The sequence below is a fragment of the Channa argus genome, chromosome 14 (genome assembly GCF_033026475.1).
Source record: "Channa argus isolate prfri chromosome 14, Channa argus male v1.0, whole genome shotgun sequence".
NCBI classification, from domain to species: domain Eukaryota; kingdom Metazoa; phylum Chordata; class Actinopteri; order Anabantiformes; family Channidae; genus Channa; species Channa argus.
The window spans coordinates 7,277,014-7,304,843 of record NC_090210.1 but is presented as its reverse complement, the minus strand read 5'-3'; the positions used below and the strand labels follow the sequence as shown (position 1 = coordinate 7,304,843).

Genomic DNA, 27,830 nt, shown 5'->3' with positions numbered 1-27,830 from the left:
AAGCTTGTCAAAAGAACAGGAACAACACCACTGAGGCCTACAGTGAGACTGTAGGTAAAGACAGCAATACATCACCTTAAATGAATTCACTCTCTCTAGAGGAAAAACACACACACACATCACACTTGTGGTGGTGTCGTCTTTGACAGCAACATTAGTCTAAGGGATAAAAGTGAAAGAGAATTGGATTTTCTTCTGCTGGGGGTGAGGGCTGCTGGTAACATTTATCTCCACACAGAGTCTGAGTTGTGTGTGTGTGTGAGAAATAGAGAGAGACAGTTTCAGGGCATAGCAAGTGAGGATGGACGGTAAAATGATGGCCACCTGATTTCAGCTCTGAGCAGAGGTAAACATGCAGTCTGTGTGCTTTTGTGCGTGTATCGTGTCAGGCAGTTACAAGAGTAAATGTGACAGATTCTGACTGGAGGGAGGACTGACTTTTCACAGCCTTAGGGTAAGCCTTAATTGTGTCTTGGATTGTAGATGCAGCAAATGTGAATAGATGTTATATTGTCTGTAGCCACGAAGAATACTGGCAGAGACACATGTAAATGTTTTCTACAAACGAGACAGCCCTGAAATGGAAAATGTCTATAAAGAAGTACCTCTGGAAACCAATTATGTGGTTGAGTGTGTGTATATGTTTGTTACCATAAGTGTGTTTCAGTGTGTAAACCTATGCAGGTTACCATTGAAGATTATCTTCAGACTATCAGATTTATCAGACCCAGAAAACAAATGCAGAGCAAGCAAAGGAGTTGGAAGGCATAAAAAAAAAAAAAAATGATGATGAGAAAGGTAGAGTGGCGGGATGGAGAGTTGTGTGCTGCAGAGCTGGCCAGAGGAGCAGGTATTGGCGTGGAGATCTAGGGGGAAAGAGAAGGTAAGTAACGGCTCGAACACAGGGTGATTATCTGTGGTGACAGAATTGCTACGAGGAAATGGGCGAGTGGAGAATCTCTGCAGCGGAGCCGGGCCACCGGAAGGAGAGGGAGCCAGCACAGGTGAGGGGAGAAGAGAAGAACTAAGGGCGGATGGAACTACCAGGGAAAAAGGTGACAAAAAACAAACAACTAAAATAGAATGTAACAACTAGAAGTGTCAGAAGAAAAACTGATGAAACAACAGGCTTCGGTCTTGTGCAAAATCCTCTTCAAATTCATTGTCCAATGATCATGAAATCTAAGGAAGCAATGTTCAACTTAAACTCACTTCCTATGAGAGCTTGCAGGGAGGCAGAGCAGAAGTTCTCCAGACGAGAAAACAAAAACAGATGACTCGGAGAGGGGAAAATAAATCAGAACTCACATGAGAAACAGGCAGCTTGATACACAGGAAGCAGGAAGACAATCTGGTACAGCGGAGCAGGTAAACGGGGGATATAAAGAGGAGGCAGCAGTTGAAGTAAGTTGGACTAATTAGGCAGCACAAAGAGAGATCAGAGCGGAGAGAGGAGAAAGTGGGGATCATCAGGACATCACAGATCAGCATCACAGCCGTGACACAGGCCCACAGTGTTGGATGCAGTCAAGAGAAAAACACAATGAACCACTTCATCCTGTTGTCTTAGGTTCAGGTCCACATGAGCCTGGGACGTACTCACACACACACAAACACACACACACACTATCACTAGTCACTAATAATCTGTACACCTGACATAGACAATTATCGCTACAACTCTGTAAGAAAACAGCCGTACACAGTCATATGCTGTATATGCCAGGCATCACCTTAAATATACAGACACTCAACAGAACAACAAATCCCTTTCACTTCTTATTGCAACTATAATGGATAATGTACACTTCAAACACCCACGCACACACACACTGACAGGACAGTCTCTCCAGCTTTGTGCTGAGCTCCTCTCTAATAAACATTCCCGAGCATGCCTCAATTTCCTCCTGAAAGCACATATTTAACTAATCACATTGATATTTATGAAAATGTATTGCCTTCAGAAATAGAGCTAAAAACACCTCCTAGCATATATTTGTGTGTGTGTGTGTGTGTGCATGTAGATTATGTATTGATGTTCTGCCAGGTGGGGCGTGCTATGGAATGGATCAGAGAGGAGTTTGATGCTTTTTATAGCTCTTCATTAAGTGAAAGTGTTACTCCAGGATCAAGCTACGATCATTAGTACATTATCGTGTGTGTGTGTGTGTGTGACTGCAGTGGGTGCATGTGAACATAACAGGGAGTACATATATACAGAATATCTGGTAAATTACATTATGAGAGTTTTTTCTGTGTGTGTTGGTGTGAGTGTAAATGAAAGTGATAGACTCTGTATACATCTGGACAATTACAGCGTGAGTGGCTATCTGTGTGTGGACCAGTGGGCTGCATTACCACATTATTGAATGAGACGGCCCAAGGTACAAACGAGAAAATGAAATAACTGCTGTATTGATTAATGTTAAGGGTCTGAACTAAATTATACAATGCTTTTAACACGGGACAGATCTCTGTTCTGGGAAGCGCCATGTGAGGGTGTGGAGAAACAGAGAGGCAGAAACTCAATAACCTTATCTTCCCCTCTCCTCTCTTCACCTCTCATCCTCCCCTCTTCGCTTTCTCCTCTCCTCATTTCCTCACGTGTTTCCTCACCATCTCTCTTCTGCCCCTCTTTTCCTCAAATCTCATAACCCTCGCTCTTCCCTGTTGCCCTCATTTGTTCTTAAGCCCCATCATTTCCGCACTCTTGTATCCAATCTTATCCATCCCTTCCCCACTTCTTTCCTGCATCCCATGCCCATCATCACCTCCCTACAATCTACTTCTTCATTTGTCTTTGTGGTCCGATCTCCAGATCTGCATACGTATTCAAAATGTGAAGAATTTTAAAGAATCATACAGGAAACATTGAAACACTTATTGTTCAGCGCACAAAGATACAATCACTCGTTTCTTCAAACAGAAGACGAGTGGAAAAGACAGCTTGTGTGCACTTTTAGCAATTTTAACAGCACCTTTGTATAGCAGCTTTATGTGTGTGTGTGTGTGTTTGTGCATGTGTGTGTGTTTGTGTGTGTGCACGTGTGTGTGCCTATGTGGGCAGATGAGATGGAACTTGGTAATTGAGGGTTTTCCAAATGAACAGATTGTTGCAGTGATTGTAAAACGCATAAAGGACGAATTGGTAAAACGAGGGAGATGAAGGGAAGATAAGGAGATGGATTGGGGATGGGGAGGTGCTGGTGAAAGAAGGGGCAGATTGCTGCACTTTTCTGATGTGTAGAGCGACACATAGAGAAAGAATCTATTTTTTCTCCTTTTCTGCATGTGGTGCTCTAATTAGCATGACAATAGTAACAATCAGGTGACAGACAGCAGAGCACGTTATTAGAGCGGCACATGGCATTGGCTGAAGGCTTATGAGGTTTTAAGAAGCGAGAACACACACACAAAGAAATGAATGAGATGAGAATATGCTGTTAGCCAAGACGCCTTCATGAACATAACCAATATCAAATATATCTACAGAAAGTGCCAATTAAACACTGTTCTTTATTATGGCGATGTCTGTGTTTATTTGACAGTTCTTTTAAGTGAAGAGATAAGAAGAGAGGGATCATGACATGCAGCAAAGGTGCCCACTGGACTCGAACCAAGCGCTTTCCAGTTACTGTATGTGGTAGACACAGTGTGCTCCACAAAATGTCAATTACCGCCACAGCTGCTCCCATCGCAACCCCTTTACCCTTACAGATTCTAATACCTCTGCTGCTGTAATTGCATATTTCTGCAAAATCAAACACCTATAATCCTTGTACCTATACTAGCATTACTGCTTTCTGTGTTGTTATGCTGTAGAGTTTAAGCCAACAGTCTCATTAACTATTTTGATAATTGCACTAGATGAAAATATAGTGCCAATTAAAAAACTGCAAAAAACACCACCAAAATTTTACTAGTACCAATTAGTACTTTCTACAAGCCATAATGTTTGAATGTGTTTTCTTAGAACAGAAATTTTTAATCCTTGATCTGTTTTTTCAAGTAAAAAAGCATAAATTGGTAGAAATCACTCTAAACTAAACTCCAGGGCTGGGATTGTGACCCATGTTCTGTATTTCCAGCTTCTCAAATATGAGAATTTGCCACTACTCTCTGGCTCATGTGACAGTAAATTGAATATCATTGTAGTGTTCATCCAAGAATTAGCTTTAGGAATTTGGGAAAAGTAACTAAGACACTAATATGCACCTTAATCAATGAAAATAACTTAGTTGTAGCCCTATTACACAGTCTAAAGTCAATGGACAGCACAGTACAACGCTGGATGTAAACCAGAGAGGAAGTAATAGTATAAGAAGTATTGATACTGTGAGAGAACTTGTAGTAGGTATATTAATAGTCAGTTTTCTCATTTAAAGAGATGTAGAGTCCTATAGTCCTTATAAAGTAAATTAATTCATGCTCAAGTTATGTTTTAAGCTTTGGCATAATTATAAATGCATGTATTTTGGCTCCCGTATGCCCTTGGATCCATAAATATCCAGTCTGGAGAAGGCATGGTAGTAAGAAGGTAAATACCACTATTATATTTGTACGGTGTATATTTGTATTTAACTACATCCAGCAGTAACTTTCATTTTCCAGTCTTTCAACAAAGCTGAGCTAAACTATGCCTTTCTCCAGCTTCACAGACATTTGATTGGTCCTCACTTTAATTAATCTCATTGAAACTACTACCTCATTCTCCATCTGACGACTTTACAATTACTCCTATAAATACTCCAACCAGTATTAGTGCTACTACTGTTGATTCTACTTACACCTACGCAAACCCATCCAACACACCTGAGCCCAGAGCAGTCAGGGTCAGCCTGCCCGATTACACTGAGGGCAGTTTGAAGAGACCAGCTGGTGCGGCAGAAAAAGGCCTGAAGGAATTATTGACCCATATCAACTCTCACCCCCTCACTAGCTCACACACACCCTGGGCTGTGACCTGTGAAATTACTGCTCCGCTAGTGAGATTTGTTTCTGAGGGGCTCTATCAGCTCCTCAATGTGCCGTGAAGACAGGTGAGAAGAGAGACACACAAAGAAATGAATGAAATGCATGTAAAAGTAGATAAACACTCATTACATGCAGACAGGAAAAGCACACACATAAACTTGTTTTTGTATTCACACAACACAAGTAAAAAGCGCCTCATTATGTTAAGTAAGTTGCTTGACAAGCCACCGTTCCTGGATTTAGCTGGTTCCGTTGCCAGCTGTGCTATTGTCTTCTGTCACAATTTCCAGAATTTGGCAGTAATTCTTGGATTCATTGAATTTATGGTAGTTTAAATCCGAATGGTGAACGTTACTGGAAAGAAAGTGCCATAATTACCTGTCTGCCTGTCAGAATAAAACTTGATTTAGTTTGTTGCTCTAGTATTTCTGCAAACTGCCTCAATCCTGCTAACCAAAGGTCACAGTTATTACATATGAAGTATTATTTAGACAAAGAGAGCGAGAGATGACAGACTAAAAAAAAGAACAAGAAATGTTGCAGGGTTTCATTCTTAATATGCAGGCTGCTGAATATTCATGGGTCTAAAAAACCCATCCAATTAACTTTAGGAATTATTAATATTCATGATAAAAGCCTATGCATATGCATTTGGTCTTTTGTTGTTGGCCTAAGTGCCACTGAGCACCGGTGTGTGATGGACTGAAGATCTTTGTGTTTGACAGAAGAAGCGGGGGGCTACGCAAAGGTTTATTTGTCTGCCTGCATGTTTACAATCCAGTTTCTTTGTAGCGACTGTCTGGCGCTTCCCTTTCATTGTCTGTGGAGCTCTCACAACCATCTGCACAAAGTGAGCAAAGCAAGAACAGAGCAGCAGCACTGATGAGCAGGGAGAGGAAGGAAGACTGAGAATTGGTCACACTTGTTTACACATGAGAAGGTTATTTGTCCAAAACGGCATTTTTGAGTTAGCTTGGCAAAGGCCTTTACCCTAAAGGATTCAATTCTGTCTTCTCTTGCTTTCTTTTATCATAACATTTTTACATTTTTAAATAATCCATCACACAAAAGAAATATTTAACACTTTTATATCGTTTTCAAAAAGCCCATTTTGGGTGTGTGAAAAGTTCAGACTAAAGCTGCTATCACAATGGTATGTGTTGTCAGATTAAGAGAGACTAGAAGCAATTTATTCAAGTGGGGGATGAACAGAACAGCACAGTCACAGGAAAAAACTGGAGGAGAACAAGATGAGCTTTCAAATCTACAAGGCTCAGTGTTTAGGGTTTAGTGGGGGAGACAAAAAAAAAGAGAGCACTAGAGAAAGAGAAGTGGAGCCTGTGACTGAGAGAGCAAGACAGAGGGTGAGAGAATAAGAGACAGAAATGAAAGATTAGATGGACACTGAGTGATAGAGAAACCAGGACAGTGAGGTAGGGATATGAGACCAGAGCAAGGTAGATATAAAGAGAGAGAGCGAGTGTGTGTGTGTGTGTGTGTGTGTGTGTGTGTGTGTTCATGAAGGTGAGACAGACACAGGCCTGGTTCAACAAGATAGCTGATTTGTTATCACTCACCCTCTCAGTCACTCACACATGCACACACAGACAAACGCACACAAACACACACACACACACACACACTTCCTTTCTCTCTCTCTCTGGCTTTCATTGCCTAACATAATCATGTGAAGTAAACAAGTGGCCATTCGAGAGGCAGACAGTTGTGTTTCTCATGCACACTGCCCTGCGTCATAAGTGTGTTGCCATGGTTATGAGGTTTTTTATCTGATCCAGGACCACGACCAGCCACAACTAACAGATCTGTTGTGTTTCACACAGGTATGTGACAGACAGACACACACTTACTACTGCACACACAGACAGAAGTAAGGTAATAGAATGATTTCACAACATGCAGGATGACATTAACTCATAACTTACATTTTGTGACGACACCCTCCAGCCTGATGATGTTCGGATGGTCAAACTGTCCCATGATGGAGGCCTCAGACAAGAAGTCTCTTCTTTGTTTGTCAGAATATCCTGCTTTCAGACTCTTAATGGCCACATAGATCTCCCTCTTTCCCTGGACACGCAGCCGACCACTGCACACCTCCCCAAACTCTCCTACAGACACACACACACGCACACACACACACGCACACAAAGGTTTGACATAGCCATGAGATGAGGCTTTCTGGCAAGAGATAAGAGCTTAACAGCTTGTTCTGATGAATATCTAAGCTCTCTCTTAACGGAATTGTTGAACATTTTATGATATCAAATATTGAGTCTGATAGGAATCAAGATTTTGTTTTACATAACCAAAATTATTAATTTTAACAAATGTTTCCAGAAGCTTAGTCCCATTGGCAATAATAAGGGATATTGTTCACTGATGTAAAAAAGGGCTCAGACGAGTCCCTAACATTAACCACAGTTTATGCCATTTGGATTCTTAACTTCAGTTAACTCTTTTTTTGAGTTATTAATATAGTCTCTGTTTTACTGCCAACTCACCAGCTCCAATAACTCTCTCTATGCGAATATTGGAAGCATCAATCTCTTTGGCAAAGTCTCTGACAGCCTGGTTGGGGTCTTCGTAGGTGTGGGGATGAATGTATGTCCTGCTGCCTGGAAGCTTGACTTTGAGAGTGGAAAAGCAGGGAATCGGGGGAGAGAAAGATGAACGTATACATTCACTTTTAAAGTCAGTGGGGCATTGATCCCAGAGCTAAAATCAATTCTTACTCAGTGTGAAAGCACATTGAAATGTAAGCTTGAGTGTGGGTGCTCCGTTTGAGTGACATTACAAATTATTACATAATGAAACACATAACTACTTGGTTAGCGATGGTGTTAAAATGACTCATAATTTCAACAGGAACCCATAAGGTGCTTCATTCTGCCAGCAAGCATTTGTTCAAGAAAGTGTGAAACAGTTTGGTTTATTCAGCGGAGAATGCTACGGCGTTGTTTAGCTGTATGCTGTTCTGAAGGCCGAACTGTGTACTGATGATACATCTGATGGGGACGTAAACAAAGTATGTATGAGTATGAGTGTTGCATGTGAATAAATAAACAGTAATTTTCAAGGAGCTGTCACTTTGCAGTGCATTTGCTCTTGAAGTTTTATAAAATAATTCTCTTTCTGTGTATAGCCAGGAATACAAGCAGTAATGCGATTCATTGCAGGTGGGTGTGAAGTTTAGTTTAAAGACAAGATATGAGTTGGGGTTTTTGCAGAAAACAAGCAGAATTTACCATTTTTATGTCATTTTTTATGTGTGTGGGTGTGTCCGCCATTTATTATTTGTATGGCTGTATTTATTATTTGTATGGCTGTATTTATTATTTGTATGGCTGTATGTGTATGTGTGTTTACCTCGGCCGTGCTGGAAATGCATCTTCTCTTCATCAGGGTCCTGTTTGGCTTTAATATATCCACAGTGCCTGAAAATAAATGTAGAGCTGTATTGAGGTCCTGTATATAGTATAAACCCATCTGCACTTATTTTCCACACCACAGATGCCAGTATTACAGTAGATCACATTCCCTCACATATGTGCAATTGCCCATGTTTTCGATATATAAAACCTATAGGTTTTCCAGGAAAACCCCATGTTGCACTGTGCACAGCCAATTGCTGTGTATATGAAAAACTAGTTGTTTCCTTTTGTCTCCACAAACCCAGTTTTCTGAATAAGACAAGCCTGGAGGAAACTTAAACAAATTGTTCCTCAGATGTGCCTATAAAGGCAGAGCTGTGCATAATAATGCTCCTTTATACCCTCGTTGCCATTAACCAATACTTCCAGCAATATCATGGATTGCAAACAAACACATCAATGCCCTTTTTCCACCCCCCCATCCAGACATGCACATACCCTGCAGCGCAGGTCAGGCCAACGATCAAGAGAAAATATTGATGAATTGATCAACTCAATCCTGTTGTCCAGCTGTGAGGAAGTGTTAAACTTATTCTGTTTCACAGATCTCACAGGGGATGCTGCTAGTGTGTGTGTGTTTCTTTGTTGGTCATATATTTGTGTGAGTGTATTTTTTTCTCTACTTTGTTTAGCTTCCACCTCAAATCACCCATAACTGTTGTTGACATTTACAACTCTTAAAATTGAGCGCTATCGTTTCAGGCCAAAAGACATAAAGTGTGTAAGCAGTTTCATTTTACATCATATTCATATAATAATGTGTTAAACCTAAAGTAAATACTATATGGCTTCCTCTCCTCCCTGTTTCCCCTTCAATTCCACCCTCCCTGAGTGCTGCACAGGTAATGCTGCAACCAGTCAATCTGTCTGTCCATCATGAAGATAAATTGATTTGGGCTTAGAGCCAAGAGTAACTGGGAACCTGCAGCACGGACTATGTGATTTAAGGAAGCAGTCGAGATGAGGACATGAGAGACAGAAAGAAATAGAAAACAAATATTTAATAAAGCAAATTGATAGGACAAATTAGATAAAGAGAAAATTAATAAACGAGAGGACACAGAGAGAGACAGAGCATCAGAAATGGAGTAAGGTGGGGTCTTAGGTTCAGTAAATCTCAGTCATTTGGTGTTTAATCCTTCTGTTGATTTTACATAGTTGACTGCATGGTGTAACCCGACATCAATAGGCTGTCTGGGGAATAAATACGCACTTATAGACACACATGGGGGTAGAGACGGGTTGCTGGTATTTAGGGATAAAGAGGGGAAGGAGATGTGGGGGTGGGGGTTGGGGGCATATGGTTTTTATGAAAGGAGAGTTGAAACCCACCTGGTTATCAGCTGGGCTCAACCAAATGAAAACCGAGGGACTATCATTACCCCCTTGACACACACTCACAAACACACAGTGCTCTGGGGCATGTGCTTAGAACATATGGGGAATGGGGACATGGGTCACACCTCTGCTCCAAGTGTGATAATCCCCGTGAGGGCACACGCCCAAACACACGCACCCATAAACACACACCCACACACACACACACACACACACACACACACCTACACACACACACACACACACACACACACACACACACACACACACACACATGCACATTCTGCAAAGACACCCAACCTCATGTTTAAAATACTTCATCACTGCTGGTTGTGGATCTGAGTTGGTGTGTGTGTGTGTGGGGGTGTGTGGGGGTCTGTGTGTGTCTCTGATGGGAAATGAACACATTTCCATAGTAATTACACAGCGACTCATTTCTCCTCTCCAGTTAGAAATGTCATGAATCATTAGCGGTGCAGTTTTAAACATGGTACAAAACCTGACATGGCTGTGGCTTTTGTTTTTCCCCTGACAGCTGAGTCTCTCTTTGTGTGTGTGTGTTTAAAATGGATATTTTATTCAGTGCCTTAATTAAATGCAACTGACCTGTAATTCATTTATTACAGGCTCTGGGGGACAATATTGAGGCCATTTTCTGATGCCACAGGTATTCTTATTTTATTAATTCAATTTTCTGTTTAGTTTTCACATTTGAAACTGCAACATGTGTCAGGAATACAAAAACAACACAGCCGAACACGTTGTTATATTGTAATCAGACATTTATATGCACTATTCGTATTTGCAGTTATTGAACAATTAGGCTGCTTGTTCGGCATGTTTTCATTTTAATGTTCCATTTTCCCCATTTTCTGTCAGAGACACATTGTCTGTGGCTCTCAAATGCAGGCAGAGTTTCTGATTTGTGTCAAGCTATTGCTCTGTCTTTAGAGGTTCAGCTGTACACCTTGTGCACTGGTCTGGTTTTTTACTGGCTTAAACAATATTTGAGTCACATCTGTGTCACATCCCACAGTAAACTTTACAGTTTGATAATCTTCAGTCCTTGAAAATTTTTTTCAGTAAGTAAACAGCTAACATGTTTTATAGAAAACACGGTCTGTACAGCAGAGTGTTTTTGTGAATGTAAGGAGGAAATATAAATACTGTATTGAAATATATGCAATGCTTCATCATCAAGACTAAATTTACACTAAACCTATGAAAAATCTTTACTGTTCCAACACAGTTAGTTTTGGACTTGTGATGAGTTTGTTTTGTTAAGGGTGGTTATTCAAAAAGTCATAGCTGTCTTTAAGAAGAAGAGCAGATGGATTTTTTAACAAATCTTATTTCGAAACCACGACCTAAATGCTCTAACACGTTTTGGTAGCTTATACTGTAAACGGTATAACAGTATTTAGTAGATTTAGCACTTTGAAAGGTTGTGTCCATGTGATTTCACATTAATATACACACACACGGTACACACACCTGCACCAATCATACACACACTTAGGGGCTGTGTTACCACTATCGCACCCAGGCCCTCCCCTTTCTTTCTGCTTCTCTCTGTTCCACTTCAGTGAGGGCAACACGCTATCCCTGTCCTCCAAAGCCACACACTCCACATTTGCATATCAATTTACTTTTTAATATAATACTCTGTCACTCGAGACCCATTTGTCATTCTGCTAGCAAGCCTTCAAACACCGCCTTCATAGAACTCCATCCATATATTAATGCAGCTATAGCCCCTCCCCCATTTTCTCTCTTTTTCTTTCCATTGCTGCCCTTTATCTTTTAGGTATTATTTTCTTTCTTAGTCCTTTTAAATCAAAACATTACCTCGTCCAAAAACCCAAATATCCTTTCTCTCCCGTTTCTTTCTATTTATCCATCCCCCAACATGCCTTGTCCTCTGCTTTCTGTGTCTTGGTGCTGTTTTTGGATTGAAAGAGTGGATAGAAGGAACTGGAAAGAGAAGTAAAAAAAAAAGAGAGGGAACGAGAGAGTGCTGACAGGCAAGAACACAATGGGGGTTAAGTCTGTATACCAACTAACAAGCAATCAGATGGAGGGAAAGAGTGAGGAAAGAAGGGATGGCAGCCATTAGAACAGAAACTTGAAGGTGAACATAGGGCATATGCACAGAAAAAGGACATCTATGAGCTGCAACAACAGGAGCCGAAGATAAAGAAGCACAGGGAGATTGTGCTAAATGGGAATAGAGAGAAGCAACAAGGGGGGATATAAAATCCTTATAACGGTGACAACTGAAGCAAGGATGGATGGGGATGTTGAATACTGGCTCTATGGATGGAAGATCAAGAAGGACAGACCAACAACAAACACTATCAGCACAGAGTGAAGAGAAAGGACAAGAGACTTGATGGACAGATTAACAAAGAGTGTCAAGTCAACGGTATGGCTGCAGAATGTGTCCTAAGAAGGAGTGGATGAGAAAAACAATGGTCTAGTTGCAGAGGATAAGACCTGGCAGTGAGGAAACAGTAAAATTGATACCTCTTAAAATATTAATGCCACATTTATTCATTGTTTTACCCACTCATTCCTGCTCACGATAACAGGAACTCCAATGTGCATTGCCCAGAACCAAGGAGACAACCCAGGCCAGTCAGCAGTCCATCACAAGGTTAACACAAGATACATCAACACGTTCAAATGCCCCACTTCAGACAATTTGGAGTATTCAGTTCGCTGGGAAGAAACCAGGCCACACAGAGGTTAACTCACATGAACATGAGATAAATGGACCATCTTTCTGTCAGATGACAGCTTTCACCGTATGCAAATGTTACAACGAGAGCTGCTAAAATAGTCAATTCAGAATGAGTAGAATCACTCAATCAGCCTCTTTACTGTAAATGCTTTAACAAGCACTTTAATTTAGGAAGTCACTTTAAACTAACATTTCAATACATATGGTCTGTGACATGCACACATGATATAGAATGTGACATGTTGCCTATACGGTTATCTGGTAGCCTGAGTCCTGTGAGAAAGGGACACTAAACTTAGAGGTATAAAAAAAGCATGACAAAGCAGGCCCCCTCCTTTTCCTGACATTGTTAGTATTATGCCACATCTTCATTTATTGGTCTATTAGCTTCAGGCTCGAGTGCTGCTTCCATTTCCCCTCAGTGTGACTCTAGGCTATAGAGAGACAGAAAGACAACAACATCTACTGCACCAGGTCGAGCTGATCTCCTCGGATAATTAAAGCCAGTGAGCTGTTATTTCAGTTTGTTGGGGCCCCTACAGATGAACAGCGAAACACATAATTAGAAAACAACCCGTGATATACTGTAGAAGGGACCATCATATCACACAAATGCTACTAGCTTCTCTAACAGTAAATTATAAAGCCACAACAATCTTATCAGCAACGTCTGGGGAGACACTAGAGTATCTATCTGAGCCAAAGAGGCAAGAGAAGGACGAAAGGTGGAAGGGTGTGAGGCAGTGAATATAGGGACAAGGGAAAGTGGAGAAGAAGGAAAAGAGAAAACTCCACCTAGTGACAGAAAAGGATGCAAAGGGGAGATCAAACAAAAGGAACTTTTGGCAAGACAAAATGAAAAAGCTTTTATGCACTAAAGGCAAAGAAAGGTTGAAGAAAGTGGGGAGAGATTGGGGTAAATATAGATGGTGGTATAACCTTGAAAAAAGTGGGACAGAACCCAGACTTTGAAAAAGTATAAAGAGACAGACCAAAGACAAAGTGCTGTGTGGACGGTGATGTGTTAAAAAATAGAAAGCGAAATAGAGACTTCATGTAAGTGAATAACCTTGGACTAATGTTAACCTGAGATGTGAAGAGAGCTAATAAAGTGTGTAGTTCTGAGCTGTGTGCTATCGGCCCGTTTGTTTTATATGACTGGACACCTTTTATAGGATTAGAAGCTGGCTGCTGGCTGGAAGACGAGAATAGAAATTGATACACTCAGAGACGAGGAAGAGTCAGAGGGGGTCATACAGAAACATAGTATGTTGTCTTCCTTTCCTTTCCTCTTGTCTTCTTTCTGTCTCTCGTCTCCTTTCCTCTCCCATTTCATTTCCTGTCTCCCCACAATATTTTCCCACTGCTAATCAAAACGACTAGAAAAATGAAATCAGTAAATCATTAGTCACCCCTGCGGCATGACACAATGAAATGACACATCTATCCTCCTTTCTCCATCACCCCATCCTCCCCCACTGCACTCACACTCACACACACACACACACACGCACACACAAACCCTGCTGTGGGAAACTGCGCTCATCATTACTCATGATAATGGTGATTCAATTTAATATCATGCTATTAAATAAAAAATAATTACTGTGAATCAAATCAATGTATTAAACTCACTCTCATTATTTCACAGCAAAATTAAGCCTCATCCACCAACCTGAAAAACAAAAACACGTTCACTGCTTGGGTGCTAGTAAACTGCTTTATAAAAACTGATTGTGGATAATTAATTAAGAGTCAAAACAGCATGAAAAAAAAAGAAAAAAAAAACAAACTCTGGGTGATGTAACAGAGCATTCAGGAATACAAAGTTAGAGCATGTCTTCTTCTGGCCTTCTCTCACTCTCTCTTTCTCTATCTTGGCCATGTCTGGCACCAGCTCAGCACTCTGTGGCCGCAGTGTAAAAACATTTACTCAGCTCAGGCTAATTATTAGGAAGGGCAAATGATTAGCTGAAGAGTTATGACTAATAAATCTGTCTATGTTTAATTAACACCCTGTTTAGAAACATTTCATTTATCTGCCGCTTATTAAAGAAAGTGGTAATGGAAGGAAAGGGAAGGAAAAGGGAAGGAGAGAGGTACGGGAGAAGCCGTGAGATCTGGAGCTGGCCTGACCGTAATTGGTGTAATGTTGCAGAATTTTGAACAACCCGGTGAAAAGGTCAAATGAGAGAGGATGGAAAGAGAGCGCACGTCATCTTTATCATTAAGTGAAGTGTACCTTTATATTTGCTAACAGATCAGTGTGTGAATAAGTGTGAAACTAATTCCTCTAATGATGTTACTACGCCGACACAACTTGATTAGGTCATGATCATCTGATAAAATATTTAATGTGCTATAAAGCCTGGCCCAAAAGAGTTTGAAATCGTATGATGTTTATAGGACATTTGATCAATCCCACTCCAACATCTGCTCATTTGCATAAAGCATGTGTGAAATAGTTTTGCACCTGCGGCAGCTAGCTTCTCTTATTGCTCTTCTTATAAGCTACTTTCTAGGCGTTCTGCAGACAAAGCTGTATTTGACTACAGCCTAGAGCTTAGCTGTGTTCACTGAAACACCAGCATCCAAGCAACACATAAAAATCTGTCTAATGACATTACACACCATTACACACATCATCATCACATATAGGCACACAAACAGCTCTCCACACTAGCATGTTTTGTTCCAGATTGGTATACAAGAAATCCTTTGGCTGCCAAATTATTATTAGTGCTATTATAAAGCAAACAGGCCAATATCACCCGCGAGAAAGAGAATGTATTGGGTGATTTCTGCATCCACCAAATTTACCATAAGCACTATTTGGCAAGCATGGGTCTGTTATTTCTGCCTTTGTGCCTCGTTTTTTAATCTCCTGTATTTAGTTGTTGAGAACAACACACGTGATTCTTTTGAAACATTCTTTCCCACATCTCTTCTCGCATTTTCTTAGAATTTCAAACAAACACGCACATTCACAACTCTTTTTTTTTGTTACACTGAATTAGTATTCTTTAGTTTCTAACAAGTGTCTTTCTCTTGCTACATCTTAACACCACTCGCTGCGCTCTCAACAGCACATTTTCATTAGCGCATGCTTTCTTTTTTCCCCCTCCTTCCTGCACACTTTCATGTCATTAAGTTTTTAAGAATAACCCTGGGCTGCACAACAGATGCTGCTGAGGTAAAAGAGAACTTACACGCGCAAACATGCACATGAACAGGTATGAAGGTAAAGCTGCTGGCACTCTATTAGCAAGAAGTCATTTTGCTACAATCGGCCATATTATACAGTAATGACATCTCACTTTCTTTGTGTCTTTCTCTTTTTAACTTTCACTCTTATTCACAACTGCTCAGAAAAAAGTTTTTTTTTATACCTACGAAAACAAGCCTGCAGGATCAGTCTCTAGAAAGTGACCCCACCACATGCTTTTCTCTACTTTTTGTCTTGGAAAACACCTGAACCAATCTGCAAGACAGTGATCAATAGATTTATGTTTGACCTGACAAAAGCTGACTTCACAAAGTAACAGTACATCTTATTTTGTACCAAGTATCCAATTGATCATCACTTATTATTTTAAGCTTTTCAGACATTTATTTTGACAGATTGTGATCCTTGACTCCCTGATAAATATCTTCAGTTCCAACAACAGATGTACTCCTTAAAGGCAAACTTTGAGACACATAACAGACGAGATGGCTTAAAAAAAACACACACACAAGCATCACATAGATGAAAACTTCACACTGACTTTTCACCAAAACTCCCACATTAAAAACTTGAACACCGAAAAAACACCCAGAAATCTGGCATAAAACCAAGGCCTGCAGCTCTTCAGAAAAGGAGATGGTTATAAAACTGGAGAATCATTAGACTGCAGACAAAGAGAGGCACACAGAAACACAAACATACACACAGATGCTGGGAGGCAGAAGCTGTAACATGTTTAACAAGGAGCGAGAGAAAGCGAAGGGAAAGGGGCGAGCGCATTTTGAGTGAAAGGCCATCTGCTGAATCCACGGCTATGCCAGTCGATTCCTAGCTTCCCATCTCTCGCACCTGCCAGCCTGCCAAAGCACCCTCAGGAGGACAAAAGCACCAACTTCACACACACACACCAAACACACACTCGCATGCACGTACAGTACGCACCGAGCAATAATGGCACGCACACAGCAATAACTGGTGTGATTTGTCAGCGCCGTGCTGTGTGTGAGGAGCTTTGGACGTTTTTTCATGTTTTCCCTCCTGCGGTAACAATAGCATAACAGCACTTTATTAAACGAGAACAGGACAGAACAGAATGGCCTGCAAATCAGCCCGTTTATGAGGCATAGCTGTTCAGTAACCTGCCAGCAAAGGCTGCGGGGATTGTCTATGCCTGTCTGGGTATGTACACTGTACAATGTTATTTTATAGTTCGGTGATAAAAGCCTCCTATCAGGCCGTTCAGAATGCGGTCAGAATTGTGTGCTGAATGGGTGAAAGAGGTGTAAAACAAGAACAAAAAGCTCCCCAGCACCTCTTTGATTATTGGGGGAATGATTTAAACAGCTGCCATTTAGGCAGAGAAGGGTCTTACAAATGGCTGGTGGGAAATTATTTCCACCCTCGCTGACTCTCGCTGTCAATTTGAATCCCAATTCAATCATTGTCCACATTGAACGAATCTCAGCAAACCCATCAGATTCTCGGTACTGTACATTGGGGTGTGTGCCTTCGTGTGTGTGTCAGTGTGTGGGGAATGTGATTATTATCCAAATGTAAATTTTTTAAAATGGAACAGGAAATGAAAAAGCAGAGAGAGTGATAAGACGTGTGAACAGTTACAATGTAGTAGATGAAAAGAGGGAGGTATGGATTACACAAGAAGACAACGACCAATACCTATTTTTAGATTTTCTCCCAGTTCTCCCAAAATCTGAAGATGACAATCCTATTGCAACTAACAGTGCAATTGCCCACCTATCATCTCTCCAACTCATCCACTTTCTCTTCAATCAAAAACACTTGTAACCTACCTTTTCATCGTTGGCTTCTGGTACCTCTCCCTTCTTCCCACTGGCTCTCCTTCTCCCTTCATCAATCTATTTTTCTCTCCCTCTCTTTTAAGCCTCCTCTTTGCACTCTCTGTCTTTCACACTATCTCAAAATGTAGCTCTCTAGTGGCTCAAATATACTTCAGATGTCCCCCCCCCCCCACTGCAGTCTGTCATTCCCACTGCCTATTTAACATGTTCTCATTTCATCCTCCACTTGTGTCTCCCTGTTACCTTGCTTCTGTCCATTGCCCCCCAACACCCCCACCACCCTGAGCTCTCTACCTCTCTCTTTGCTTCACTTGTCTCTCGAGTGATGCCGCTTTGATCCTTGCCTCATTCCTCAAACACACACTACATTTATATGCATGCATGCACGCACACGCACACACACACACACACATGCGCATGCACACACACACGCACAAAGTTTGACAGATGTTGTTTAATAGAAAGCCGTGATCAACACTACTTCCTCCCAAGCGTCCCCTCCTCCTAAATGGAAGAAAGATAGATAGAAACAGAGAAAGAGACCTGCAATTGATGGCAGTGCATCGACCCACTGTAAAACCTAGTTAACGCCTCCCCAGCCTGTGAAACCTGATTAGTTGTGTGTGTGTTTGTGTCATCATGTGTTCATAGCGCACTATGTTTAACAGGTTGTTTTGCTTCTTACAAGCACAACCTCACAATTCCCCTCTGATTAAAAAAATGTTGATGTGTTCCTGTTCATTTGCTGTGTGTGTCTCTACTGATTACATCCCTCCTAGTCAATACTGAATAGAGCACTCAGCCTGATAAGCAATCACCTGAATCAATACTAATGTTTTTAGTGTGTACATTAGTGTGTGCATGTTTGAGAGCATAGGGATATGTGTGTGTAGTTCTTAACATGTGGCTAATCTAGTCGGAGCTCATGGAGGATAAACATTTAGTTACGGGCACAGTAAATCACAGAGGCCTGTCACCCATTTCTCTCCTCTCCTCTCGTCTCCTCTCCTCTCTGCTCCTTTCCTGTCCTCTCTTGCCATCGTCACTTTCTTCTTCATCCAAAGAGCACTCTCCTAACTCCAATCCTTTCATCTTCTTGCCTCTTACCAATCGGCATTCTTTTATTTTCCTTTCTCCCTCTCATCTGCTTCTCCTCTCCGGCCGTCTTTGAGAGAAAGCATTAACAGCAGCCTAACCTTCAAAGAGAGTGATCATAGGGAGTCCATGCTCTTCACATACAGAACAACACAGCCTTTAGTGGGGCTTTGGCAGCAGTATAAATGTCAAATTCATAGACCCTGCTTTGGCACACCCACATGTAATCCCTCAAACAGAGAGAGAAACATATGAAGACCATGTGGGAGATCCAGCATTTGTATGCATGTGCATTAACAATTGTCTGTACATGTATTCACACGCACATTCCCAATCAGGCCATCTACGTATAGTGGTGTTCAGTGTTCGGCAGTGCTGTATTAGAAATAGTTGTGTGAGCTTATGATTTGCTCAGTTTTAACATTCATGTCTTCTGCTGATAAGTGCAACCAATGAAATTACAGCTGTCAGTAGTGTAACATCAAAGTAGGGGGCCTGGTGGCTCAGTGGTAGAGCACTGGGTTGGGATGCAGAATGCTGCCACCAGGTGTGAACCTGCCACTAAAACCCACCCCAGTGATGGTCCTAACCCAGATGAAAATGGGAGGGTTGCAGCATTAAGGACAGCCACTGTGAAAACTCATGCCAAATCAACGTGCTGAACGCATTCGGCTGTGGCAACCCCTGAAGGGAAAAGCCGAAGGCATTCATCTTAGTAGTGCAACACTGAAGTGACCAAGTTCAGTGGTTGCTTTTGCAGACAGAAATCTACACAATATGTACTTTCACTTTGGAAAATGCTAAATTATTACCTAAGACGTGTGCGAGTGGGCACTGAAATGTTTAAATCTGCAGTGTGCGGGTGTAGGACATGACACTGAAATATGAGACTGACTCATATTAAACTACAGTAACGATGTGCAGCACAATTGTGTGGCTCTTTAGTCTGTTTTTAATGGGGTTTTTTTCTAAAAACAATTCCTCTGTTCTATTGAACAGAGGAATAAGATAGATCAGGCTTTGACTACAAAAGAAATAGGATCACTCAACTGTTGTTTTGGACATTTGGTGGGACTTTTATGTGATTTGAGGATAATAAGAACAATATAGACTGTTACCAAATCTTTATTAAAGTCCTATCACAAACTTGGCAGGGTTAGGGGTTATGTTCCTGGTACTATCCAGCTGCCTGGTGCAGCATACCTCTGCACTGGGTTCCCTACCAGATATTGCAGTGCAGCTCATCCCACTAGTATTAGTACATAGAGGACTGTATAAGTCTTTATTTTTAAACCTACCGGCCACTGACAACAAAGCAAGTCACCAGGAAGATGAGGAGAACAATTCCCCCAGCAATGGACACAGCCAGGATAGTGGACTGGTTAGGGTCCCCAATAGCCAAAACATCTATATAGGAGACAGAAAGAATAAAGCACATTATTAAAGCAAGAATAAAGGAGGATAAATGAAGCTGAGGTTGTTTTCTGCAAGAAGGAAGGGAGGAATGAATAGACTAAGGGAGGCTGGGAGTTAAAAAGACAGCAAGAGAGATGGTGAGTGTGGCAGGGGAAAGAGGCTAAGTGAAATACAATGGCAGAAGAAAAGGAGATAAAAGCAGAAGGGGTTGAAGGGAAGGGAAAAAAGAGAGCAGCAAACTGGTAAAAGAGAACAAGAGAGGTGGCTGGAATAGTAAGCACGGTCCTGATAAAAAGCGCTCTCTCTTTCTGCTTTGCCAATGAGGCTATGATAGTGGCCGTGAAAGCCATTCCCACTCAGCCGTGCTGTCCAAATGGATATGTTAACACTGCACATAACAAGACTACCGCCGAGAACTTTCTGCAAAGATGCATCGATTTTTATGCCACACCAATCAAGCCATTACTCAAAACAAATACCTCATTTATCTGGCTTAGCTAAGCATGAGCAGACGTGTGTCTGTGTGTGTATGCATACTTTATAAATGAGTGTGTGTGTTAAAGAGGTAGAGTGATGCCTCTAAGACAGGCGCAGATAAGCATTGATCTCCTATTATATTTTCTGGCGAACACCTAGACACCCTACTTAACAATACAAGTGATCTGATTTGATCATTGATATGGTCACAGGAGGGGGGGTCACTTGAATCTTGCACTGTCACTGAACTTGACATTGAACAGAACGGTGACTTTGAATGAATGTAATTGAATCTTGAATGATTAGTTTATTAAACTGTGCTTGTTCTAAGCAACAGAATCTGTGGATTAGTGGTATACGTTAACTAATGTTGCCCCATTTGTTTGCTTCTCTTTCATGGGCACATTGAAGAGCCTGTAAACCAGAAAATCCTACAGTATGTAATGAAGTGATGATGAAAGTACTGTAGCTAAAAGCAAACAAAGGTAAAAAGGATGAACGATAGAGAGCTTTAAAAAACATCATGACAGAGATACAGCGTTCTATGCCCAGAGCTGTTTGTGAGACCTGGATCGAACCCGACATTGATTTTTCTCTGGTGTCTCCTTTTCTTCTTTCCCAAAGTCTAAGTATGGATTACGTTTCTAAATCAGAGAGATCATTCTCCTTTTAAAGCAAGAAAAGGAAAATAAATCCTGCTTTACACACTACCACAGCAGGACGGGGGATAAAATCGGTGTGAATGTGAGTCTGTGTCATCCACATAGTAAGATGTCCAGTCAAGTTTAACTAATTCACCCAGTGGCTATTAAACGTCGGAGGGTACCAGCTCTTTTCATGCCGCCTTGTGACTTCATAGATGCCATCGTGATTTCTGCCAGGTGTAAACTTCTTTTACCCTTTAGATTTTGCTACAGTGCTCAGAGTGAATCAAGACCTCACCTTTTCTTTTGCTTTTATCTTTGAGAAATTGGGTTGTCTCTTTTTTTTTTTTTAGCTACTTTTTTAAAGTATTCTAGGATACTTTCAACTTACTGGTTCAGGCAAAGATGACAACCTGTGAAGTCGCTTAGGTTTTGCCGTATGACAACAGAAGTGGAAAACTCATTCTGATAAAAATAAGCTGTTTTATAACCTTTCAGTGAATTGGTTTAGACTGCAGTAGGGATGAATAACGCTCTTACTGGGCTTGATAAAATATTTTTTCTGCAGTTAATCTTTGTGCATTTTGTTCACCCGCACCAGTTATCACTAATTTAAATGCGTTGTGTTACCAGTGTGGACTTGTAAGTAGCTGTTGTCTATGCAGCCACTGCCTGCAATCACAGGTTTCAGCGGAAAACCACAGGGACATTTTTGAAAAGAGAAAAATAGGTGAAGAAATAACAATCCAATTGTACCGAATAAAAAGGAACGCAAGGAAAAACTGAAATAGATTGGTCATGACAAGTAAACATTCATTATTCATTCTTTTACCTTCGTGGCTCGTTTCCAGTTCAATCTCTCCACCGTAGCTCCCGTAGCCCCCATCAGTTCGGGCCCTGACCCTGAACACATAGGTGGTACCTGGCTTCAGCCCATCGACTGTCATCATGTTGGAGCGAGTCTTCAAAACAGTGTAGTTCTGCTCCCGCTGGTTCTGCAGTGGAACAAAGAGGAAGAGAAGGAGAGGTTAAATACTAAAGTCTCACTGATCATATTAACTGTCAAAATCCATTGCTCCATTATCTACATCGTGTATCCTTTCTAGGGTTGTGGGGGGGCTGAAGTCAGTGGACAAGTACAGCCTGGACATGTTGGCAGTCTATCACTGGGGTGACACAGGGACACACATCCATTCATGCTCACCTTGATACCTACCAGCAATTTGAGTCAATTTGAGTTTGAATCGCATGAGGAATCAGAGATATTCTGTAAAGGGATAATATGCAAACTCCACACAGAAATGCCTCAGCTGGCTGTTATGTTTGATTCCATGACCATGTAGCTGTGAGTCAGGAATGTAAAGTACTCTACCACTGCACTGCAGTAGGAAGATACAATTATTTTGGATACAAAAAGGTCTGAAAATACAGATATTCTCTGAAGGTTTATACAAAGAGCAAAGGACTGTGGTATCGAGAGAGACAGAATAGAATAGTACGGTCTGAAAATAATAGAAATCTTAAATTGTTGAATTTAAATGTCTCCAAAGGCCAAATACACCTCACTAAGATTTCATTTGTTGATCACTGGACCATTTGGTCACACATTTGTACTCGAGCACCTGTCAAGTCCCAAATCTTTGGGGCAATATGTGGTTACTCAAGTCCTGCTACGCTTTGCTCCTTGACTACCCGGTAAATTGGTGTGTGCTTATGTGTGTGTGCGCGTGCATTTGGAAATGTGTGTGTAGGAGGATGAATAAAGAATAAGTGTGTCTGTCAGTAAGCTGATTCCCTGCTGAGAGGCTGATACTCTACCTAATGGAAGACACTCTACAACACGGATTAACACTATTTTACAGCTAATGCCTTCCATCGTGCATACTCACACACACACACACGCACGCACACACACGCACAGAGGCTTAATTTCATCACCTTGCCTGTGTTTTATGAGGTTTGTTCGACAGATGTGTTGTTAATTGGTTTGGTGTGTGAGCAGTAGGGGAGATGTGAGGGATAAGGCAACAGAGACTGAGAGATTGAGAGAATTAAAGAAAAAAAGATGTTTGTGATCAAGTCATTACAGACATGTCCTAGGGCTATAAACCCATATCCTACAAGCCCAGGCAACATGTAGATTAAGAGAACAAGAAGAGACAAAGGAACTTAAAACACGTTGAGTGGAAACCATTTAAGGACTACTGCACTGATTTAATGTCCTTAAATGAACAGTATTTTAAGCACTTTTCTGGAAAATGGCTTATTCCCTGCCTTGGCATAAATTTAGTGGAAAGATCATATTATATTGTGTTTATTTGTCAGGAATTCTGCTGCTAAACACTGGCCTGCACAAACACCCGATGTACTGTATTACGTAAAAAAATAAACAAGTAAATAAACATCATATATATGTGTATGCAGGTATGATCAATGACTTTCGGCTCGTCCTTTCAGCGGCCGACACAGCGGAACCTGTTCCGCACATTGATTTGGGATGAGTTACGCTGGATGCCCTTCCTACCGGAACTCTTCCATTTTTCCAGGCTTGGGACCATCACCCAGGATGACCTTGGTGGCTGGGTGGGGCCAAACCTGGTAAGGTGGTATTTGAAAATGCGACCTTCTGTATCCCAACCCAATACTGTAACACCGAGCCATCAGGCCCCCTGCAAATATGCAGGTATCTGTGTGTATATTGTAGAGCACTGGCCCAATTTAGCAAACCTGCACCTGCAAAGCTTGATTTAAACAACACAGCATTTTGATTACTGAGCTTTATAGATGTTAGCAGATTTTGTTGAATTTGAGCCAGGACAGCTATGTACCTGTTGTACTCATGTTATTAGCTAAGTGGCTGCTAGCTGTAGTATAATAATTAATTCATATTTGAATTTGTATTCAACTTCTTTTAAAAAATAAAAGCCTTTATACAGAGTCAAGTTGAATTTGATAAAAAAATAAAGAAATTATTAGGAAGGTTAGTGGGTTGTCCTAAATGAATAAATTAATGAGTGTGTGTGTCTTTCTCACCTTCTCATAGTAGATGACCTCATACTCTACTATCACTCCATTGGGCCTCTCTGGACCCTGCCAGGCCAAAGTCACACTGTCCTTGCTCCGCCTCTCCTTCAACACCACACTCACTGCGGAAAAACAGACAAAAAGCAGCAAGCATGAGTAACAAAGAGCGAGTAGAAACAAGATGTGAAGATGTGAAGGAAATGTGGGGGTAGAGGAGAGAGATTTCAGATGGAAACCTACTGTGCCATAACGAGAAGACACGTCATGTAATTTCACTAACGAGAGAGGCTGAAAGGTGTTTCCTACATGTGTGATTAAAGCATTCAGCCATGTGTGCATGTGTGACACGTATGTGTATGGTGTGTACACCCGAAACCTGCAACTTCCTACCCGCCCTCCTAACATCGGGGGACGAGCTTGTGGGGGTTCAAAGTGTGTGTTTGCTTGTGCTTGTGTGCATATAAACGCAGTCGACATATTGACAGCAGCACACGTGACATTTGGGGTTCTTAATGAGGTTAACAACTTCCCACACCCCATTCACTTTCCAGCCCGCTGTTTTCACACACACAGGCGTAGTACGAGGCCTATTAGTCATCACCACCCTGTCATACTCTCCTCTCTTGCACGAATTTCACAGTCCCACATGATTATATATGTGCAGGCAGAGGTGCAGAGGTGTCATTATGATGTATCAGAGTGTGGCACCACAGCAGTGACTACACTTAGCATGAAAAGCCTAGTACTACAGTATCTATGAGTACACTGTAATCAGAAGACAATTGTGAAAAAATAAAAAACACACTTCCCAATCCTGGTAATTTTATGTTCCTATGGGCCATTAAAGCCAGGTATCACTGTGAGCCAGCACAATACTTTCTCATTGTTTTGATTTGACATTCATGGTTAAGTTTAGGTCTTTGTTTTTTTTAATCTGACGTTATGTCTTAGAAGTATGTATGTTCTCACCTGTCTGTGAAGTGGTGACATTGATTACTACGGATCCTCTGAGTGTCGGACTTAAATCTGACACTCCATTCTGGCTCTCGATGATAAAGCTATAGTTGGAGTCGGGCTGCAGGTCGCTGACCAACACGGTGGCCGATGAGAGGCCAAACTGCCTTGGTACAAAATGGACGCTGCTACCACATGGTGTGCACTTCCTGCCATCACCAGAGCACTTCCTGCAGTGGATGCTGTAGGTGATGTCTCCACGACCTCCTGTGTCTCTGGGTAGTGACCACTCCAAGGTGACACAGGTCTCATTCACGGTGGTGATGGGGTTCTCTGGAGCAGAGGGAGGACCTGAGAGGAGAAAGAGTCACAGGTTTGTTTCTGTCAACTTGTACTTTTTTATATTTAAAACTGAAAAAAAATTGTGAGTGAGTTAAGTTTTATCAAACCTACTGGGAAATTACTGCGAGTCAATGTGAGGCGTTTAATGTGAGCTTGTAGGATGTGCTGAATGCATTTCTCTTCCTTCACATATTCATATTTAACCTAGATATTTTTATATTTACTTCTTGGTGGTTTTCTTGTTTCTGAGTGATTTCCTTTTGCTGTTTCCCCACACTAACAACTGAACAATCGAGTAGTGTGAAACCACTGGACTATGTCGCCTGTCATGTGTAGGCAGACGATATCAACAAAATACAGTATGTTGCTCAGTGGCATAATGACAACATTCTACACTGTACTTTGAATGCTGTAAAGTAAAACAGATATGTATTTGAAAAGTACATTCACAATATGTGACTCATACATTTGTCTTTAACGCTTAGTAAGTAAAAACACACTACAGTACGACCAGACTATCCCAGCATGGACCACATGAGATGGACAGTATACCCTGGACAGGCTACAGTGTTACTGCACAACTCCTTATTCTTCTTGTCCATTAACAAATTAATATCAGTTTCTCTTCTATCCATAAGAACAGAATTCACATTGACTAAATTAAGAATGAATTAAGTGACTCCAGCCAGAGGGTGGACACTTTGAGCTTGATTAATGAATAACTTTGGAATGGACAGTGCTTAAAAGAGCCTGGCTGATTGTAAATGTGATAGCATTAAAATATATTACACATCTAAAATTTAAATACATCTTTAAAGAGAATTTATTTGATGTTAAATGGTTGATGCTCAACTGCAGGGAGGTTTTTAACTGTGTAAAGTTAACTGATTCTCTTTGGGGCTGCGCAGCAGACAATAAATAGTGAGTGGACAATGATCTATAGAAAGTGCCCAGAGTCATTTTCTCTTGAGTCAGGTACATTTTATGATTTAGAGCAGTTAATCCTACTCTGAACTTCAGCTGAAATGATTAGTGTAACACAGAGTCAGAGTCCAAAAAGTGTGTCAGTAATCATTCTCGAGGAAGCAGGGACACGCAAATGCTTTATTGTTCCCTCTAAAGAAGTGTTAGATAAGATTTTAATGATATTTCAAATATTTTTATTGCAGTTGAAGCAGCATCTTTTTAATATAGGACTGAATAGTGTAAATGTGTCTCTAAACACACCTGAGAGGAGGAATCTTCTTTGTCTCTTTTATACAAATTGTTGCCGCTCATCCTGTGTCGCTCTTGTGAAAGTGAATGCATTTATGTGTAATTGTATTGTGCATTGTCACAATGTAAGATGCCAGACACAATTTAAATATGACTCCATTTTCACTAGCATTAGTGTTTATGGATCAAAGACTTGTCAACGAGCAGGTACATGCCAACAAATAAAAGAACTAACAGATGGTTTAGCAGCATAAAAATACATATTTTAGGGGCTTTACACTGTAGCAACTATGGGGATTATAACTTTATAACTAAATTTAAATTAGATTAGATACATTTAAATTTCTATTTCTGTTTATGGTCACAAAAATTGGGCAGTGGATACGAACAGTAACTCATATGTTCTGTAAGACACGTGGAGGCCCCTTATGCATCCTTTAAACCTCACTGTTTTTTATTCACTCTGCTGTTTATCGGACTTATAACTATGTTATGAATTGTTGTTGGACATCCCACGGTGAAAAAAAAAAATGTTATAATGCTGAGAGGGAGGTTTTTAGACTTTATTAAGTTGTTAATTACAGTTCTTCACTCAGTCATGTCGTCCTTTTAAACTACTGCTCATATAATAATGAAGTACCAATTAATCGTACTCATTTTTATCCGTTTTACAAATAGAATATCACTTCACAACAATTTGTGATTGACAGACCTCCAATACATCATCAAGGTAAACTGTTACTAGGCTACACTTCTAAGGTTCTTCTGGAAACAACTGATGGTAGTTGCTCACAGCACAGCTTGGTGCAGGTATGTCAGACATATAAAGTTTGGCAGTAGATGCAGCCTGACATCTCATCAGGTCCTGCATGAGCAATGGGCCCCAGGGGGCCACCAGCACAACCTGGGACTTTCCTGATTAGCCGTGCTCGTAGCAAGTCCCTCTGAAGTGCAGGAGAGATGGGGGAAAGCTGGGTGTGGAGGTTGGAGGCCATGCTGAGGATAATTGGGGCTTTTGGCTATACATTTGCTGAAAGGTTGGGCAGACTGATTCTGCTTACTCCCCCACTTCTTTACGCTTTCTTCAAATGCCCATCATCATCGTTTAGA

At 41.1% G+C, this 27,830-nt stretch overlaps 1 protein-coding gene across 3 annotated transcripts in view; it reads right to left on the bottom strand.

Annotated features, from left to right (window-relative positions):
- epha4b (eph receptor A4b) overlaps nt 1-27,830 on the bottom strand; it is a 79,077-nt gene that overhangs the window by 12,053 nt on the left and 39,194 nt on the right. For all 3 annotated transcript variants that reach the window (XM_067474590.1, XM_067474591.1, XM_067474592.1), the window contains exons 7-13: nt 25,179-25,514; nt 24,219-24,331; nt 22,018-22,180; nt 19,947-20,055; nt 8,362-8,429; nt 7,497-7,622; nt 6,918-7,103 (exon numbers count right to left, since the gene is read on the bottom strand). In XM_067474590.1, the coding sequence (XP_067330691.1) occupies nt 6,918-7,103; nt 7,497-7,622; nt 8,362-8,429; nt 19,947-20,055; nt 22,018-22,180; nt 24,219-24,331; nt 25,179-25,514 (1,101 nt within the window). The remainder of the gene's footprint in view (nt 1-6,917; nt 7,104-7,496; nt 7,623-8,361; nt 8,430-19,946; nt 20,056-22,017; nt 22,181-24,218; nt 24,332-25,178; nt 25,515-27,830) is intronic.